Source organism: Marmota marmota, unplaced genomic scaffold (genome assembly GCF_001458135.2).
Source record: "Marmota marmota marmota unplaced genomic scaffold, marMar, whole genome shotgun sequence".
NCBI classification, from domain to species: domain Eukaryota; kingdom Metazoa; phylum Chordata; class Mammalia; order Rodentia; family Sciuridae; genus Marmota; species Marmota marmota.
Window position 1 is genome coordinate 23,262,836 of NW_025999977.1, and position 19,897 is coordinate 23,282,732.

A 19,897-nucleotide genomic window follows, 5' to 3' on the forward strand; every position below is an offset into this window, starting at 1 on the left:
TTATTATGCAGAAACAGAAAATTAATCAAGTGTTTCTGCTGGTAGACAAATCTCTCAAATTTAGTTTATCTAATGATATCTCATGGCCCAGCATGGTGGCCTATTCTTATAATCCCAACTACTCAGGAAACTGAGCAGGAGGATTACAAGTTCAAGGTCAATCTCAGCAATTTTGTGAGACCTTGTCTCAAAATAAGAAATAAAAACTCTGGAAATGAAGCTCAATGATGGACCCATGGGTTTTACCAAAAAAACAAAAACAACAACAAAAAAAAACCCAAAACAAAATAAAAACTTATGTTTATTCTTGAAATATATTTTAGCAGGACATAGTTTTTTAAGCCGGCAGTTTTCTTTTATACTTTGACTATATTACACTGTTTTCTGACTTCCGTTGTTACTATGAAGAAGTCAGCTATTATTACATCTTTGAAAATTCTCCCTCCCATTTTTAATAGTTTTCTTTTTCTTTGATTCTCTACAGATCTCTACAGATTTATTTTAAATAAATGTGCCTAGCGAAGATTTCTTTTTAAAAAAAATTTTTTTTTAGTTGTTAATGGACCTTTATTTTATTCATTTACTTATATGAGGTGCTGAGAATCAAACCCAGGGCCTCTCACACATGTGAGGAAAGCGCTCCATCACTGAGCCACAATCCCAGCTAAGAGATTTCTTTTAATTAACTTTGCTTAGTATTTGTCCCTCTTCTTGATTGGGGGCTTATTCCTAGCCAGTATCTCTTCAAATACTGTCTATCCCTTCTTTCCTGTCCTCGAAAGACTCCAACATTAGTGGGGCCTTCTGACTCTATTCTCTGTGACTCTCACCCTCACTTTTCTATGTCTCTCTTGACTTCATTCTAGATAGTTTTTTTTGTCATATTTTCAAATTCACTGATTCTCACCTTTTATATGCCTAAATTGTTGTTAAATCCATCCCTTGAGTTTTTAACATCTTATTATATTTTTCTGTTCACAAATTTCAACTTGACTCCTTTTTTTAATATACTATGTTACCTTTTATAATTTTTAGCTACTTGTCAAAATTTTCAAACCTGGCTTTTTTTTTGAAGATAATAAGCAGAATTTGTTTTCATAAACTGTCTGATAATTGTTTCTCAAGCTGCAATCTATTAATTGTTCTTTCTTCTAGTTTTTTCCATGCTCTCTCTTTTCCTTTTGTCCAGTTGTCTTTGATTGCATAAGACATTGCATTTCAAAAATTATTTTAGAAATCATTTGAAGCCAGGCTCGGTGACACACACCTAGAATCCCAGCGGATTGGGAAGCTGAGGCAGGAGGATCAGAGTTCAAAGCCAGCCTCAGCAACGGTGAGGCACTAAGCAACTCAGTGAGACCTTGTCTCTAAATAAAATACAAAATGGGGCTGATGATGTGTCTCAGTGGTCGAGTCCCTGGTACCCCCCCCCCAAAAAAAAATCATTTGAAACTTAGGATGATTTTATCTTCCTCGGTGAGGATTTCAACCACTGCTTTTTGTAGGTGCTTAGGAACTCTAGCAATCATATATCACCTTATTCTAAAAATCAGGGCTTGAGGTTTTCTGTACAACCCAGGCAAATTGAAACTGGACCATTGTTCAGGAGAAAACTCATCTATGCACTCCTCTAGTTTATCACAGAGGGGAAATCTTCTTTGACCCCTTCATCCTCACCACAGGTTCAATGTCCTGTGTGTTCCCATGGCACCCTGGTATTTTTCTTTTTTAATATTTGTTTTAGTTGTTGGTGGACACAATAACCTTTATTTTATTTTATTTTTTTATGTGGTGCTGAGAATCTAACCCAGTGCCTCCTACGTGCTAGGCAAGCTCTCTATCACTGAGCCACAACCCCAGCACCCCCACACACAACCTGGTCTTTAACAAGCATTTACCTGTTATATTACATTCTCTTCCCAACTACACTATAAGAACCTTGAGGATTTTAGATGTCATTTACTCTATCTCCATTGCTTTCTGTAGGTGCTTGGGAAAAAGAGTTTAACAAAAAGAGTTTAACACAGTACCTGGGCAATAGCAGGTACTCAGTAAATGTTGCGGAGCTACATTGGCCATCTAGCACTGCCCCAGTCTGAGATGATAAATCTTCAGTAAAGTCTCTATTGCTCACATATGCTCAGTGGGAGATGAGTCTTCTGTGAGCATGAGTCTTCTGTGAGTAGAATGCTAAGAGATGTTATGTTGCTTGGGGGTGGGGTACTGGGGATTGAACCCAGGGATGCTTTGCCACTGAGCTACCTTTTTAGCCCTTTTGTTTTTTTAATTTTGTTTTTTTTTTTTTTTAAAGATAGAGTGAGAGAGGGAGGGAGAGAGAGAATTTTTAATGTTTATTTTTTATTTCTCGGCGGACACAACATCTTTGTTTGTATGTGGTGCTGAGGATCGAACCCGGGCCGCACGCATGCCAGGCGAGCGCGCTACCGCTTGAGCCACATCCCCAGCCCCTGTTTTTTTAATTTTGAAACAGGCTCTCACTAAATTGCTAAGGCTGACCTTGAACTTGTGATCCTCCTGCATCAGCCTCAGGAGTCATAGGGATTATAGGCATGTGGCACTGTGCCTAGCTGGAGACGTTGATTTTTTTTTATCCAGGTTGATGAGTGGAAGAGTGATTAATTACTGGGAATGAGCAGAAATTATGGGACAAGCTTAGACTTCCAGTCTGTGGAATTGGCTAGGTCTGATCCTATCATACCTGAACTTCCAGGTATTGAGGGGCTCCTTGTTGACATCTGGGTGATACTTTTGTACAGTATCTAGGAACTTGACAGAATGGTTTCTTTCTGTTTTCTTTCTTAAGTTTTGGGGATTGAACCCAGGACCTGGCATATGGGCATATGGTAGGCCAGGTGCTCTAGCACTGAACCACATCCCCAGCCCAAGGCAGAATGGTTTCTAAGAAAGGAATTTTGTATAACTGGTATGATGAACATAAGACTTGGGAGTTGTATCCACAAAAGCCATGTTGTGTCTTCCATTGACATTTTTTTTTTTTTTTGATACCAGGGATTGAACCCAGGGGTGCTAGGTTCAATTGAACCATTGAGCCATGTCCCCAGCCCTATTTTTTTATTTTGAGACAGGATCTCACTAAGTTCTTAGGGCCTTGCTAAATGGCTGAGGCTGGCTTTAAACTCACTGTCCTCCTCATCAATCTCCTGAGCCCAGCCACTAGGATTATAGGCATGCGCCACTGTGCCCAGTTGCCATTGATTTTTAATCCCTTTCAGTGTGAATATGGATGATGGGTCCTTTCTCTGGCCATGGATACAAAATCCTTTCGAGCACATCCGCACTTGGTGGGGGGCACCTGTAGGTAAACTTTAAGTTCCAAATGCAAGCTTAATTAAGAGTCCAGTCTAATATATTAATCAATATTTAAAACGCCATTCAAAGATAAGGTTGCCATGTGGGACTCTGTTCAGCCTCTTCTCTTTCTACTTCCTCCTCATCTTCCTGCTTCTTCTACAACGTTGACATATGGGGCAAGGAGGAGAGGGAAGAGAGATAGAAAGATTCCTAGTAAAATAGTTTTTATGGTCCTACACCTGAAGACCTCTAGTTCCCCAGGATGATGCATAGAGGGTCTTGTAGGGTCCTGAAACAAACACACACACACACACACACACACACACCTCTCTTTTGGAACTCCTCCGACTCAGCTCCCTCTCCTATATTGTACTCCTCTTTCCCCAGCAGGAGCCAGTGCTCACCACCCAGCCTCTATCCCTGGATCATCTTGTCCTCATAGCCCACCATCTTGATCAGGCCACAGGTGGTGCATGTTGGCCCCCTCTTCATCTGGTCCCCAGTATATGTCTCTCACTTGGCCTGCACTTAGAAAGTCAAGTAGTTCATGCCCAGGGTCTCTTTCTTCCAAGGCTGCTCACTTTTCTCAGATCCAGACTAGTGTGTGTGCCTAGCAACAGAGACCATATGGTCGGTCAGGTGTGTGTGTGTGTGTGTGTGTATGTGTGTGTGTGTGTGTGTGTCTTATTTCCTCTGTTTGGGTGGGAGATTTCCTGATGAGATGAAGAGACAGGTATTCAGGTTTCTAAACTTTCCTTTGAAAAAATCTACCTTTTTTGTGGTCTGCTTCATACCTTACTTTCATAACTTAGAAAGTATCCTATCTCAGCATTTTCATCAAAATTTCAAATTTAACATCTTGTTGTACTTGGTAATATTTATGTCAGGATGAAACATTATTTTCCTGATTATAAAGTCAATGCAGGCTCTCTACATAAACTGCTCTCTCAGCCCCCTCTCTCACCCTATGACCTCAGATTCATAAGTTAAATTCATGTTAGAGTCCACATCTTCCTTGTCCTCTGTGTCACTTAGGAATACTTTGGAGTGCAAGTAACTGTTTTAGAGTGGCTTAAACAAATAGGAGTTCTCCCCACATGACAAGAGGTAAGCAGCTGCTCTTGCTAGCTTGGCAGCTCCATGGCAGTGAGACGACCTTTATGAAATTCTCTAAAGTTTCCTTCATTGGAGGTTGACTGTTATTACATCTCCATTCAGAAGGGAAAGTCTGCACCAGTCACTAACCCTTTTATCAGAAAAGCAAAAAATTTCTCAAGTTCTCCTATGTCTCATGCCTAGAACTGTGTCACATGGCTATTTAGGTGCATACACAAAATAAGTTGAATAGTGAGGGCTTCATTTTTTCAGCTTCTGTTTATTTTTGGAGATGGAAAGGAGAGAAGTGGCTTGAAAATGGAAACTGGGGTACCACCCAATATAATGACCAGCATATGATTTATATAGCTCTTTAGTTCCTGAAATTCAGATATATCTTTATTTTATATGTACACATTTGCATGAAATGTACTAACTCACCCACAAAGGAGATAACCCTAAAATCTCAGCAATTCCTATATACGATTAGGAGTCTTAGTACTTTGTGTGGTGTGCAGGCCTCTTGTTTGTGAGGCAGAATACAGGAAGCTCCTGGGGTGTTGGTAGTCCATTTTCTGTTACTAACAAAATACTCCAGATGGTAATTTATAAAGGAAAGAGACTTATTTTGGTTTGGTCCTGGAGCCTATATGTAAAGTCCAAGAGTCTGTTATCACTAAGGGCCTCATATTGCTTTGACTCATGGCAGAAAGCAGAGGACAAGCAGGCACATATGAAAGAAGTATAACATGAGAGGTGACTTTTATAATACCAGCTTTTGTGTTAATGAATCCAGCCAAGGCACTGTGGCCCACACCTGTAATCCCAGCAGCTTGGGAAGCTGAAGATAGTGAGTTCAAAGCCAGCATGAGCAAAAACGAGATGTTAAGCAACTCAGTGAGATCCTGTCTCTAAATAAATACAAAATAGGGCTGGGGATGTGGCTCAGTGGTCTAGCGCCCCTGAGTTCAATCCCCAGTACCCCTCCAAAAAAACTTAACCTGTTCTCCTGAGAAAGACATTGCTCTGTGGTGTCAGGATGATAGATACCTTTGAGGTGATGTTTGTGAGGCAGAATACGGGGAGCTCCTGGGGTGTTGGTAATGTTTCAGTTCTTGATCTGGGTGCTGGTTAAATGGACATGTTCAATTCTGAAAATTTATTGAGTTGTATACTTTTCTACATATACACTTTTCTTTATGTGTATTATACATTAACAAAATATGGGTGTGTGTAAGCTACAAGGAAACACATTTTATGTAAAATGTGAAGAAAAATAAGAACTTCCATTCAGGGAACAACAACAACAAAAAACCTGCTATATCCTGGTCAGCAAACCATATCCAAAGTTGGAGCATTTGGAAGCCCCACCCTTGTTCTGTCCTCCAGTTTTGCAAAATGCACACCTTTTGCATCCCACTGCTTATTAGAGGGAATTTGGGGTCCAGGGATTGTCATAGGTTGAAGAGCAACAGACTGTTGGTGACACAGGATTTCCTCATTTGTTAACTGGTCAATTCCATGTATGAGGAATTGCAATCAAATAATTTATCTAAAGAGTCTTTTAAGTTGTTTTTATTAAGTTATTTCCAACTTATTTTTTTCCAAATAAGTAATATATTATCATATAATCAAAGCAATACTAAAACGTATAAATTTTCAGTCTTGTCAGAAATCCCTGTTCTGAAATTCACCCTGGAATCTTCTATATAGGCAAAACATTGTTTTAAACAATTCAAATAATAGCTGAAGAAAAAAGATGTCACCTACAATCCATCTTGCTACCTGTGGCTTCCGTCCTATTTCCTGCTACAGCTGCTGTTTCTCTCTCCACTTGCTCTGGTTTCAGCTTGGGTACGCAAAGTAAATTGGTCATTTCAAACCAACAAGGCCACAAGTCGTGGGAATCTTGGACAATTTGGATTGTAGGTTGCAGATAAAGAGAACCCTTTTATCAAGTCTTTTACTTTCTTTAATCAGTGCTTTCAAATCATTTTTCTAATGTATATTTCCCATGTTTTTGAAGGAGTTTGCTGAAAGCTACTAAAAAAAAAAAAAGCCAACAATCACTCATGTTCTATATAGTTCCTGAGATTTCTCCTAGAATACAACTTTGGTTGGCATATGGTCTGTATCCAAGGTCCAATAGGTGACAGCCATTTGACAGTTTCGCTACTGATTAATAAGGGTCACTGATTTTGCAGTTTGGAATAGAGAGTTGCCATTGGCTACCTTATCTTCCCATTAGCCAATTCCACATTTTAGTTGCTGTTTTTAGCACCGTATTTCTGGTACCAAATTATTTGCTTATTAGGAAAGGGTTCAGCTACAAGTTATAGAGCACCCCCCACCCCTTAAGTGACTTAAAGGTGGCTTCTCACTCCCAGACCAGATTTGGGCAGGAATGGAAGCAGAGAGATTGGGAAGTTCTATCTCAAGTAGTTCTATATCAGATGGTAGGTAGTTCCTTGGATAGAACAGTAGTAGGATAGTAGAGGTTGAAAGAAGTAAAGGACTTAGGATGTATTTGCTGAAAGATTAATTATAAAGGTAAGAGGATTTAAAAAAAAAAAAAAACAAGAAGAGCTCCTAGAATTTTATCTTAAACAACTGAGTGAGGGGCTGGGGATGTGGCTCAAGCGGTAGCGCACTTGCCTGGCATGCGTGCGGCCCGGGTTCAATCCTCAGCACCACATACAGACAAAGATGTTGTGTCCACCAAATACTAAAAAAAAAATAAATATTAAAAATTCTCTCTCTCTCTCTCCCTCTCTCTCACTCTTTAAAAAAAAAAAACAACTGAGTGAATAGTAGTGACATTTACTAAAAATGGACGAGACTGACAGAGGTACAAGTTCAAGGGTGAAAACTCAGATTTGGGGAGGGGACTATGTTAAGTCTAAGATGCCAGTTTTCGATGTCAGGTAGGCAGTTATTTAGAAGAGTTAGCAATTACAGGGAGGAGTTGTCCCTAGAGAGATATATATTGGAGTCACCAGTATTTAAATGGTATATAAAGCTTAGGACTAGATGTTAAATAGGGAGAGTGGGTAGATACAGAAAGGTAAAGAACCCTGTGCATTTATATATATATTTATATGTTGAGCAGAGGGGAAGCAAGCAAACTCTAGTCTGAGAGAGAATAGCCAGTGAGACAAGAGGAAGACCAAGAGAGTGTGGTGTCAGGAAAAAAGAGAAGAAAGTGTTTCAGAGTAGGAGTGGCTGCCTGATCAATAGCATTGAAATGGCAAGAAAAATAAAAACAGAGATCAAAGAAGAGACCACTAGATTTGCATGGAGACTGCAATTTCAGTGACTGGTAGGAAGCCAGAGAACAAGCTTTTATGAGGATGGCAATGATCTGATAGGAACTATTTGTTGAATCAAAAGAGCAGTGACAGGATAATAATACCCATAGAAAAAGTGGAAGCATCGGTTAAATGGAATGAGGACCCTATACACCTATTAGATAATGAATTTCTTCTTTTTTACTTTCACATTTTTATTGGTGCGTTATAATTGTATATAATGATGGGATTTGTTGTTACATATTCACATATGCACACAATATAACAATATAATTTAGCTATCATCAGTTCCCTTTCCTCTCCCCTCCAGATACTGAACTTCTTAAAGGAAAATGTCGTGTCTTATTTGTACCTCTGGTAGCTCCTAGGACAGTGCCTTGTGCTTAGAAGATACTCAGACATGTTATTGAATTAATCAATAAATGAGTAAATGGAGGGGTGGATGAATGATAGATGGATGGATGACTGGTATGTGCAGGGTACCTGGAATAAACTAGATCAAACTAACTCAAACTTCAGAGTAAGGAAAAGGGGCACTAATAGGGTCTCTTTAGGATCCTGGAATTTTTCTCTGGGATAAGGTTGACAGATTTGTTTCTCAGATAAACGTGCAAGAATGAGGCATTCAGTGACAGTTGGCGTTGACCAACTTTCAAGGCATCGGTCTATTAAAGCAGGCTGCAGGGGGGTTATGGGATCTTCCACCTATCTAATTTGTTTTTGTCTCTCCTATTTTGGATCCAGGCTCCTATGAAAAACCGATTATGTATCTTTCTGGGCACAAGTGTGAGAAGGGTTTTAAAAAGCGAAAGTCTATATTCTTTTATCCATCTGGCCTATAGATATTCGCTGAAGACAATCTTGTATGGGAGCAAAGATGTTAAGGGCAGGATTGCACATGGAATACCTATTCGTTTCTCGAAGTATTTTGTCTTCTCTTGAATTATAAAAGCAGCTCATTTCACGGACTATACTGGAAAGGTGGCATTTGATCTGGGTCGCCCATAAAGTCTTGGTGGGACATGTGAGTTGGTGTTGAGGCTGTCGCGGCTTGTGGGATAGCAAGCAGAATCTGAAAGTAGGCCAATCTGGGAAACGCTGGACTCAAGGCCGGCACCAGCGTCTTCTCGCCGATTCTTAGGAAAGGAATTAAGTTTCCTATTATTTTTCTTTTCAACTTGCAGTCGGAGGAACCGGGGATTCCAAAGATGAGGTGTTGGCGTTGGGAGCCAGCTGTAGAGTGCGTCGCGCCCAGATCCGCTAGCCTAGTTCCCACGCCGAACCTGGTTCCTGGGGGCTCTCGGGGTTAATTTGCAACTTGCCAGTCACCTGGAGCTCCCATAGGCCTCAATCGGGCTGGAGCTGGGTGTCGCCGTCAAAAAGACGAGAGCACTGCGTCCGCTGTTAGTCACACGTGGACTCACGTAAGCAGTGCGCGCGGCTGTCCGCGGACAGGGGGTGTGGCCCGACGCATGGGCGTGGCCCGTGGCGCAATAGACGGGTGGGAGGGAGCGCGCGTGCGCAAGCTGGCCGGGGGCGGGCCGAAAGAGAGCGTTCTCGGGACGGGGGCTGGCTAGGCTCACGCTGGAGGGCTTCGCGTCTGCGGCGGGCTCAGTGAGGGTGAGTGAACCCGGGAGGGGCGAGGGCCTGACCCCTTGGTCGGAGATCAGTGGGAGACGCTCAGGCGTCGGCAGCGGGGCGGGATCGGGACCTGGGACCTAGGATCACGGTAGGAGTAGCTGAGTGGGGGGCTTGGCTCCGGTGCCATCTCTGGACGCTTTGCAGGGCCTGTCTCTTGTTGCGGAAACCTGTGTTTCTGTCCCGGGCTTTGAAGCTTTGGTCTGGTCGATTTCCGCGCTCTTGCCTGGCCCCTGAGGGCCCGAGGAGGACCTGACTATGGGGCCACCTGTGACGGATAGACACTGTCTCTGGCCAGCCCGAAAGCAGGAGGACCGGAGGCGTTACTCTGACTGCCCTGGTTCCCGCACAGGTCCTGGTGGGCCCAGGGGTTGGCTAGGCTGAACCGAGACGGAGTGGGAAAGCTGGGGAAACAGATTTTCCTTGTTTTAGTTCTCTGGCCGTGGCATTGCTTTCCACGCAGATGTCCCGACCAGAAACTTGGGCGCAATTCTCTCCACCACTCCTTGACCCACCCACATCGAATTCATCCAAAGTTCTCTTTGGATACGTCACTTTTCCAGTCCATCCTGCTGCCCTAGCTGGTTCAGGCCGCCATCGCTGCTCTGGACTACCTCATCCTCCCAACTGATCCCTTGCATCCCTCCTTGATACTCTGCAGGTTGTTCAGTACAAGGGACCTAAAGCTGTGGTTTTAGAACAGAAATCTCACATATCACCTGATTCTTCCCCCCATTCCTTTACCCTTCTTAGAATTCCCATTGCTCTTCCAAGTTCTTATACAGGTTTACAGGCACCTCTGTGACCTGCCCTCTTGGTACTTTACTCAAGACTCAACCATTTCCTTAATACTGTGTCTTCAACTGTATTGAATCTTAGTTCCTAGATTGGACCAAGTCCTTTCTGGGTTTAAGTGTTCATTACAGTTTGTTCCTTATGCTTGAGGCACTTTCCTTTGATTGAAATAATCCTTTTCATGATTCCTGTTTTATTACAGGTGAGAGTTGGGGCTCCTGTGGAACCCAATGGGTCTATTTACTGGCTTCTCCTTCCCAGCTGGCTGTGATCTGTGTGAAGAGTCTGTCTGGGTCACAGTCCTCAGTACCTTTTGCTAATCTGTTCATATGTTACCAGGCTGTTAGTATGTTAGTTAAATGTACAAATGAAGCATGGCTGCTCCTTGGACTCTCCAAATGAACAAACAGATCAAACTATTAAATGCCAATTTTTTCAGAACCAATTCTCAACCCTCAGCCCATACAAAGCTTTCTTTAGCCTAGGAAATTGGTTATTTTCTAAGATCATGGCAGTGATAATGGGGAAAATACTGGTCAGGATTTTCTTTGGCATTGACTCTTTGCACAGGATGTCTGGATGTTGGTAAGAGTGACTGCTTTGAGGGTGAATTCTTATCTGAGTGCCCTCCATCCCCCATCATGAAAGTAAAGCTGCCAACAGCTGCTAGGAGGAAGTCTGACTTCAAACTCTCATGTGCTGATAGGACTAATGACACAATGAGAAGGAAGGGTGGACCAGGCACAAACCAGAGGTGGGAGGGCTGCATAGAGAAGTTCCTGCATAGATCAGAGCTTTGCAACAAGGAATCATATGCCTAGGTGCCAAAATCTATTGCCCTGATTGAGATATGCCACCCCCATATCAGTTCAGCAGGATAAATAAAAGACAAAGAAGATAGGGTCCTGGCCCTTAGAGAAGGAGGAAAAGAAAAAAAATGGAAATAAGAACAATATGTGACTATATGCTAAGGTTAAATGGGTGGAGAGGCTGCAGATTGCTGTGAGAGGAGGTAGCAAATGGTGTTGGCTGGAAGAATCCCCAGGTGACATTTGAATAAGACCTGGATAGAAGGAAGAAGGAATGGACAGATGGAGCCACTGGAACAAAGCCAGTGGGACAGGAAGAGGCTGCTAGAGCAGTGAGGGGACCTTGGTTCAATACACAGCACCACTGATAATTGTCCAGCACCTCCCTCCCAGGACTGAGGCTGCTCCTCTTGTGAAATGTCAGGCATGGGTTTTGTTCTGCAGTCTCTTCAGAACTCTCTCCTCTTTTTGGATTTTTTTCCAACTTGCGCATTATCTTTCAGGCTGTTTGCCCGTAGCCTTGAGCTAAGTAGTTGGAGTATAGATGATGCAATATGTTCTTTGGGCAGAACAGAAGAGTTTGTTTCCTTTTGACAGTGAGCCATTTAATTTGTTTAGGTGGCAGCCAGATTCCCTGTTCTTATTGTAGCACTTGAAGGTTGTTCTTTTATAAGTTAATAGATTTGGGTTTGTTTTGTGTTTTGATGGTTTGAAACAGCAAACCAAAATAAGACAAATTCAAAATAAATGGTTCTTGGCTTTTTTTTTTTTTAAGGAATTAGGCATGGTGGTGCACATTTATTTTATTTTATTTTTTTAAAGAGAGAGTGAGAGAAAGAGAGAGAATTTTTTAATATTTATTTTTTAGTTTTTAGCAGACACAACATCTTTGTTTGTATGTGGTGCTGAGGATCGAACTTGGGCCGCACGCATGCCAGGCGAGCGCGCTATTGCTTGAACCATATCCCCAGCCCGGTTCTTGGCTTTTATGCTTCCTTGAAGAAGGGATAATTTGGACCTCTAGTTTCTGTATATGAATCCCTTTGTTGCTTTTTGGTGTTGCCTAAATAGAAAACACCACCACCACCACACATGCATACACATACCCCAATGTTACATACTAAGTATCCAACCATGTAGTTAAAAGAAAGTGTGCCACAGGTTCAGTGATTACTCAGATCAACTGTCTGATAGGTAACTCCAAAGTCTTATCCTCAATTATATTACATCAAAACTTGCATTGGGTCTGTAAAGGTGGGATCACAGTCTCTCAAGGACCATCACACACAGGCTAAGAACCACCAGTTTGTGCCAGGTTGTGCCCAGTGCCAAGAATGTCCTCTCATAGCCAGTCCAGGAAGGGGCACTGACAAGTTATCAGGCAGTTTCCAAGATTGTGTTCATAGTTGTCATCAGCAATGGACAGGGGCCTTCTGAAGGGAGCTTGTGGGAAGAAAACCTAAGCCAGACTAGAGGTGAAGAGGGCTTGCTGGGAAAAAAAGATGTTGGTCATAAATGAGTCTGAAAGACTCTGGAAGAACTGAATCCCAAGTTGTCTGCTATGACCAATAGTGGCTAGTGGCTAGAAGTAACTTGAGACCTTGTTTTCTGGTACCAGGTACTATGGTAGTGGCCTTGTCAGGGTTTGGGCTCTCGTAGTAGGTAAAGTTGAAAGTATGGTTTCTAGTTGCTTCTGGATTATTTTATGGAGATAGGAATTAACTGGAAGTTGGGAGTGATGGCACATGCCTATAATTCCAACAATTTGGGAGTCTGAGGCAGGAGGATTGCAAGTTCGAGACCAGCCTTGGCAATTTAGTGAGACTGTCTCAAAAAAGTTTTTTAAAAGGGCTGGAGATGTAGTTTATTGGTAGAATACCCATGTTCAATCCTTAGTAGCGCGTGTGCGCACACACACACATACACACACTAAAGTATTAACTGGAAACTCTCCTATCCATTTAGTAGTAGAACAAAATTATGAGAGCATTTACATTAAGGACATTTTTGTAAAGAAAAAGATGTTTATAGTATCATTTCAAAGCAATAGAAGGTAAAAAGAAAATCACAATCACTTCTAATCTCATGATTTAAATCAGTCTCCCTCCCTCCCTCTCTTCTTTCTTTCTTTTTGGGGTTGAATCCAGGGGCACTCTACCACTGAGCTGAATATCTAGCCCTTTTTAGTTTGTGTTTATTTTGAGATGAGGTCTTGCTAAGTTGCTGAGGCTGGTTGCCTCAGCCTCCTGAGTAGGTGGGATTACATGTGTACACCACCACACCCAGCCAAGAGAGTCTTTATTAACAACTTTTAGTGTGTATATATACATACATACATATTTTTATTTGACTGAAGAGAATTATTCTTTATAAACTTGCAGCCTGTTCTTTCATGTAGTCTGTATTGAGCATCTTATTATATAGCACGAGAGATTGCACTATAATGTCGATGAGCAATAAGCGTAGATGCTGCTTTTTAGCACCCTGTGAGTTGCATATCCTAGCTGACTGTTGTCCCCCTTAGGGGAAGGATCATGGCGGGTGATGGGCAGAATGGTTTGGGGAAATTTTGCTAATCATAGGGGCATACTTTCAGGGTCCTATCCCAAGAATCTTTTAAGATGGATGAAGGGCTATGACACCTCTCCTTCCCAGCCTCAGGCTTAGAGAGGAGACAGAAGCTGTAGGCTGAGTGTGGTGTGTATAAGGGTGGGACCGGAACCTTCTGTTTTATCTTCCCTGCTGTAGATCTGGGGCTGTGCTTCATTTAGCCTCTCCAGAATCACTGACCTTTGTTATCCAGCAGAATTGGCTCTGCCTTTTGGTAACTGACCGTTAGATCAGGTCTTTTCTTCATTTTTATAGGTTGGCTCCTGGCTGACCTTTACCTTCCTCTTTAAGGGCAGCATCTAACCCCAGGAAGGACGGGTACTTCCAGTTGCAACAGTTATCAAAGGCCTCTCTGATCCTTGGTGGGAAATAATGATTCAAATAAAGTACTCCCTGCCCTCAGGGCTGACTGAGTTGTCTAGTTGACCACAATCTCAACTGTAGTGAGACTGGAGAGAATGTGACAGAATCCTAACTACTCTCTCACTTTCCTTTTCAATGCTCTCTCATAGTAGTTAAGTCATTTGCTTCAGTCACAGCCCTGGGAGGTGGATGAGCCTGGAGTTGACATCCTCTTCCTCATGTCCACTGCTGCAGAGGCGACCTTCCTCCTCGTTGCCCTCAGTGTTCCTGTCTGTGGTCTGCCCCACTTTATACCTTCTCCATGCAGCTGCCAGATGAGTCAGTCTGAAGGCTAACTCTCATCTCATCTCTCCGTCATGAATCATTAGTTCTTCCCTATTTGTTGCTCAGAAAATGTCAACCCCCCATGGCCTGGTGTGTGAAGCCTCCTCCAGTGTGACCTGTTGAGCCTTTGCCCCCATCTGCAGTGCTGTCTTTCTGAAAGGGGAAGCTGCTTGTGTTTCTTTTTCACTTGTCTGCCCCTGTTCCCACTGTTCCCCTTCCTTCCCTGTATCTTCCAGGCCCAGCGGAAGTGTCACCATGTCTGTCAGCCTTATCTGACTTTCCTTCGTCTAAGGAAACTTCGTGCCCTGTACTCCCAGGGGGTTTTCTTTCTTGAATACACTGCACTCTCTGCCTTTCTTAGTTCTACTCCCAGTTGCAAGTGTTTCTCTTGGAGGACTGGAAGGTTGTAGACAGGACTTATCTCTGTATCCCCCTGAGCACTTGTGGAGCTGCTTGGCCCTCTGAAAGTGTGTCAGGAAGCATGGCAGATTCCCCTCCCCATTTGAGTGATGGGAATCTGGAGAGCCCAAGGTCATCTCCTAGTCTAATGACAGAGTTGGTGTGGCCCAGTTTAACATGCTCTCTTTCCCAGCCTGGCTGCCTCACCAGGTTTCCCAGAAGTGTATTATATCAAGTCTCGAGAAAAATCGTGGCTCTGTACTCTGCCTTCATCTCCTATGTTCCCCACCTCCTAGGTACCGGTGACCATGAGATCCCTGCAGCTACTCAGAGGCCCCTTCCTGTATGGCCTGCTCTGGGCTTTTTGTGCTCCAGGTGCCAGGGCTGAGGAGCCCGGGGCCAATGTTCCCCATCCCAGCAGCGTGGGCCTCGATAAGAACACGGTGCACGACCAAGAGTACGTATTTGGCCAGGACTGGGGTCCAGGGCTTTCCAACATCTGCAGCTGCAGCCAGCTGCAAGGGCACACTTCATCCTCTTTCCTTTCTCCTATTTATGTGGCTCCTTAAAATTTGTCAAGGATGCTGTTTATTCCCTAGAGCCACCTATTAGGTGTTCTATTTCCTTCCTCATTTGTAAATGGTGGCTTAGGATAAATGACTTGCCTGAATTCAGTCTTTCTCTTTCACAACAGACAGGCAGATAGACAGACATGCATAGATAGACACACACAATAGTAGTGGCGGAATCCAGAATATAATTGTTTCTTGACTCTGGCAAGACTTTTTCTTACTGACACATTCAGATGTTGAGTCATTTGTCCCAGCTTTTGTCTTGGGCTGGTGGGCCTCACACATTACACTGGGTTATCCTTGAATTGTTTTCAAATTGATGGCCCAAAAGTGTTGTAACAAAATTCTAATGATAAAGAGGAAAACAAACGCATAATCTTACAGGCATAACATACAAGCTGTGCTCTGTCCCTGCCCCTTGCTGGGCTCTGTCTGTGTGGATCAGCCTTGAGTGTGGTCTGCCACTGTTTTTCTGAGCTGGATGAGATTTCAGGTCTTGAACTTTTCAGAGCCCTTAAGGTTTCAGCATGATCTGATTTGTTGGTTTTTAGGCATATCATGGAGCATCTGGAAGGTGTCATCAACAAACCAGAGGCGGAGATGTCCCCACAAGAACTGCAGCTCCATTATTTCAAAATGCACGATTATGATGGAAATAATTTACTTGATGGCTTAGAGCTCTCTACAGCCATCACTCATGTCCATAAGGAGGTAGGTCAGGCAGTGGCTCAGTGGGTGTGTCCTGGAAAGCCTCCCTCTGGTAGTTCAGTCCCCAGTCTTGGTGCCCTGTGCTATCTTTGTGCCTCCATAGTACTGCTTCTCCTTTCTGTTTGCTGCTCTGATGTGCCTCTCCCTGTTCCACAGTCCTTCTCTTGGTGACCTGCTGAATCAGAGGCCCCAGAGCTGGGTATTCATATCTTAAGCCAGTACCTGAAAAGATAGGCCACATTCACAGTGCAGAGCAGGGGGTGGAAGAGGTTTTTCATTTGAGAAGAAGGGTGAGTGGGAACCATGGGATGGAGGGCTGTGGCAGATGTCAGATGTCCTGTGATACAGTACAGAGCTAGTTGGCTCTTTACCACAGGCGGAGGAGGCAGGGCCAGGCACTGGCATTACTTCCATCTTCTAGATGAGCAAATGGAAATCAAAATCTTGTGTCTCCAGACTTAATTTTGTCCCTTCCGGCCTCCAGGCCACTAGAGAGGAGGCAAAGTTGGTGATGTAGGCATGATGATAGGAGTGCAGCTTGGGTTAGCCCTCAAGGAGCACTAGCAGTTTTGCACAGGACAAGAACATCATTTTGAGATGATCCTGTGCCATGGGACACAGACTGGTGGATGGAAGCAGAGAAGAAAGGGCAGGTATGGGACATGTGGCAAAGGGAGAACCAGCCATGGGTGTGAATGACCTTAGCTTCGCACCTAGCAGTGAGCCTTGTGGCACTTACTTCTGGAGTAGGGCCATACTTTCTCCTAAAGGTTATAACAGGTTCTGCTGGTTGACAGTGCTTCTTCCTCTTGTTCTGGTCCTGAGGTGTCATTCAACATGTCACTGTTTCCATTTTAACAGGCAGATTGTGCACAAAGCTAGCTCATTTGGGCTGTGAGCTTTTCTTTTGGATGGGTGTGTAGGTCGTGGAATCTATGACTCTCATAGTTCTTTGTAAGCTAGACCCAGGTTTCTTCTAAGAACATGCATTGCTTTGGTAATTAGAAAAGGGCAAACGGTAATCTTTAAAAGGGAATACGCAAGGGCCTGCTTTGACTGCGTCTTTCTTTTAATTGGCATATATAATACCTGAATTGGATTATGATAAACTGACTGAATATTGATACATGAGTTTGTGGATTCCTAGAAGTAGCCATGTATTATGATGTTAAAAGAGTCTGTAGATGTGTGTGAGCATGGACGATAACTAGGCACTTCTTCCAGTAAATGTGCAACTCATCACTGTCTAATTTATATCTCGTAGGAAGAGAGTGAACAGGCCCCACTAATGAGTGAAGAAGAACTGATTAACATAATAGATGGTGTCTTGAGAGATGATGACAAGAACAATGATGGATACATTGACTATGCTGAATTTGCAAAATCACTGCAATAAACATTATTTGGCTATCTCCTAGTTATATGCAAATGTGACCCGTGATAATGTGATTGAATACTTTTGGGTAATGCAAAATAACTCATTTTTAACTACTGCTGCGGCATTTTGGTAAAAACCTGTAGCAATTTGTTACACTGGGGTGAAAAAGAGAAATCAAGAGAAATAAAGGAGAAGAGAAATGGGCATTTTGTGGTCCCTCAGTGCTGTTAAATCTCTCAATGGACAAGGGCTTGATGAACGAATTCTCTTAAGTATATGGAATAATTGGAGCTGAGCACTCAGGAACTTAACTGTAGGATATTGCTCATTCTTGATCTTAATTCATGCTACCTGAAAAGTAAGACAATAAGCTTTGCCAAGTGGACACACTTTTCAGTGACAGTGAAGGGATGGAGTGAATGCCACATGTTTCCCCTGGTGGGTTCCATCTCTTCGGATAAACGAGGTCAGTATTCTCTAAAGTTCCCCTGGCCTACAGGATCACTTGCTCTGGGTAAGCGGCTATTTGTTAGGCTGTATCAAAGCCACAACATAAGAAGAATGTCAGATATTGAGTTCAGCTGGCTACAGAGGCAAGGATTCTGTATCCTCTCACATTTTGGAAATGATAGACCACTGGCCTAAGCAATTAACCTTTTCAGATTTTCAATATTTTATACAACTACTGCCACACCTTTATACTTTCCTTTCTGTCGTCTTCAACTTGGGAGGAACCTTAATTTAAAGGTGCTCTCTAATCAATAGCAAATATTTTAGCTTTCTTAATATTTGTATTTCACTCTTGTTTCCAGGGTTTCCTTTTTGCAATTTTGGGACTATTTGGAATGTAAGGACTTGGTACAGCAGGTTTAAACCATTGGCTGGCCTTAAGCCTAGGTGGGAAGTGAAAAGATCATTCATCAAACCCAGTGATTAACCTGATCCAAGTTCTGTTTCAAAGGAATGTTGTTTAAATTACCTCTTCTAGCCTGAATGGATGAATTCTTAAATTTCAGGAAAGATTAGAAAAGGAAGCTGAAAAATTCCTCAACAGTGTGAGAAATCTCAGTATTTGAAAGTGAGAAGAAGCTACAGACTGTAATTTGGTTTGTTGGATGTGGTAGACATGCTGTGATAGAAAACCCAAAATGATGGTTGAATGGGGGAAAGAAAATGCATAAAATTTGCTGTAAGATGTATAGAGACTTATTTTCTTTATTAAAGTATTCTTGTAAGAAAACTTATGTATTTGTAAAAATGATTTCCTGTGTCAAGTATTTGTGCAATCAGAGCTGACTTGTAAACTATTCTTGTAATATCTCATTATTTTGAAAGATTTATATAATGAATTCTGAATATATGGCCAATAAAACCGATGGGACAAAATAATGTGCAGTTGATTTTATTTGTAGACCACATAGGCCTTTTCCACCATGTGACAGGCCTGTTTGAAAATACCGGTGCTATTCTCTGCTCCTTATTCAGAGACTCAGTATTCAAAGGCCCTTTCCCCTCTCGGGCATTTTTTTTCTTCCAAATGAAATCACTTTTGGTTCTTCATTCTTAAGCCAAATTCAGATTGGGACAGCATTCTCTAGTTGGAGAATATATAGTGTTTTCCTTTTGAATCTTTGTTTTTACTTTGCCAAAAAATATAATTAGCCTTATTGAAAACATTTCAGGCCAAAGCATAGAAGCACAGACTCCCCTGACATTCTGGAAATGACACACTTCTGCCTATTAGAAATGAAATTACCATTCCTTTTTTTCTCTCTCTCTTCTAAGACCTTGAACCTTGCATGGCCCGCCTTCATCCAGAGCGGCCTCTCAGAGATGGGTTAATGGCTGGAGGGACCCCATACTGCTGGTGGCTGGGAAGGAGGCAGCAAGGGAGGGAGAGGAAGAGTTCCTTTCAAGGTAGAACCACCCTATTAATTAGGCAAGATGGAGCCCCTCCCTCCTCCATGGCTGGCTGCTATAGGTACTTGCTCTGTGCTAGCTTTGTGGTCCCGATGGTCTGGCTGCCTTTTCTATACACAGTTCCTCTGATGGGAGAGGGAACTAGGACATTACCTGCTCACTCCTTCATGTCCCCTATGCGAGGCCTTGGCCGCCTCTCTCACAACCTGTCTCAAGAAGTTTTCAGGATGTGTAAGGAACATCCTCTCATTATGTAAGAATAATGTACCCAGGGAAGAGTGTGAGCTCGTCCCAGGACCCAGGCAGACCTGAGGGGGAATCCTGGGCCTGCTATTCCTTAGCTGTGACATTTCTAAATTAGTTTTTCATCTAAAAAATAATAATAGAAGTAATAGCTAAGAGAATTAACAAAATAATTTTTTTAAAAAGTTGAGGCACTTAGCGTGGTGCTTGTACAGAGCAGATGCTGAATACTTGGTCATTCCTCAGTCTGGCTGAAAAGCCTGCCTTCTTCATTGAAGAGTCGGGACTGGGATTGTAACAACATAACAACATTGGTGACTCCTTTAGGGCAGGGACCAAAGAGTTTTTGCTGCTTCTGTTCTATCATATATATGCTAAGTGAGTGAGTCAATGAATTTCAAG

General features: G+C 42.7%; 1 protein-coding gene across 2 annotated transcripts; it reads left to right on the top strand.

Moving 5' to 3' along the window:
* Nucleotides 1-9,206: 9,206 nt before the first annotated feature.
* On the top strand, nucleotides 9,207-18,721 carry Mcfd2 (multiple coagulation factor deficiency 2, ER cargo receptor complex subunit). Of its 2 annotated transcripts, none has more exons than XM_015479696.2 (4): nucleotides 9,207-9,356; nucleotides 14,971-15,131; nucleotides 15,798-15,957; nucleotides 17,219-18,721. In XM_015479696.2, the coding sequence occupies exons 2-4, from the start codon at nucleotides 14,983-14,985 to the stop codon at nucleotides 17,348-17,350; spliced, it is 441 nt and encodes a 146-aa protein (XP_015335182.1). In that variant the 5' UTR covers nucleotides 9,207-9,356; nucleotides 14,971-14,982; the 3' UTR covers nucleotides 17,351-18,721. The 2 variants fall into 2 exon arrangements, with proteins under 2 accessions (XP_015335182.1, XP_015335183.1); XM_015479697.1 differs by lacking the exon at nucleotides 9,207-9,356 and adding an exon at nucleotides 9,448-9,465.
* The last annotated feature ends 1,176 nt before the right edge of the window (nucleotides 18,722-19,897 follow it).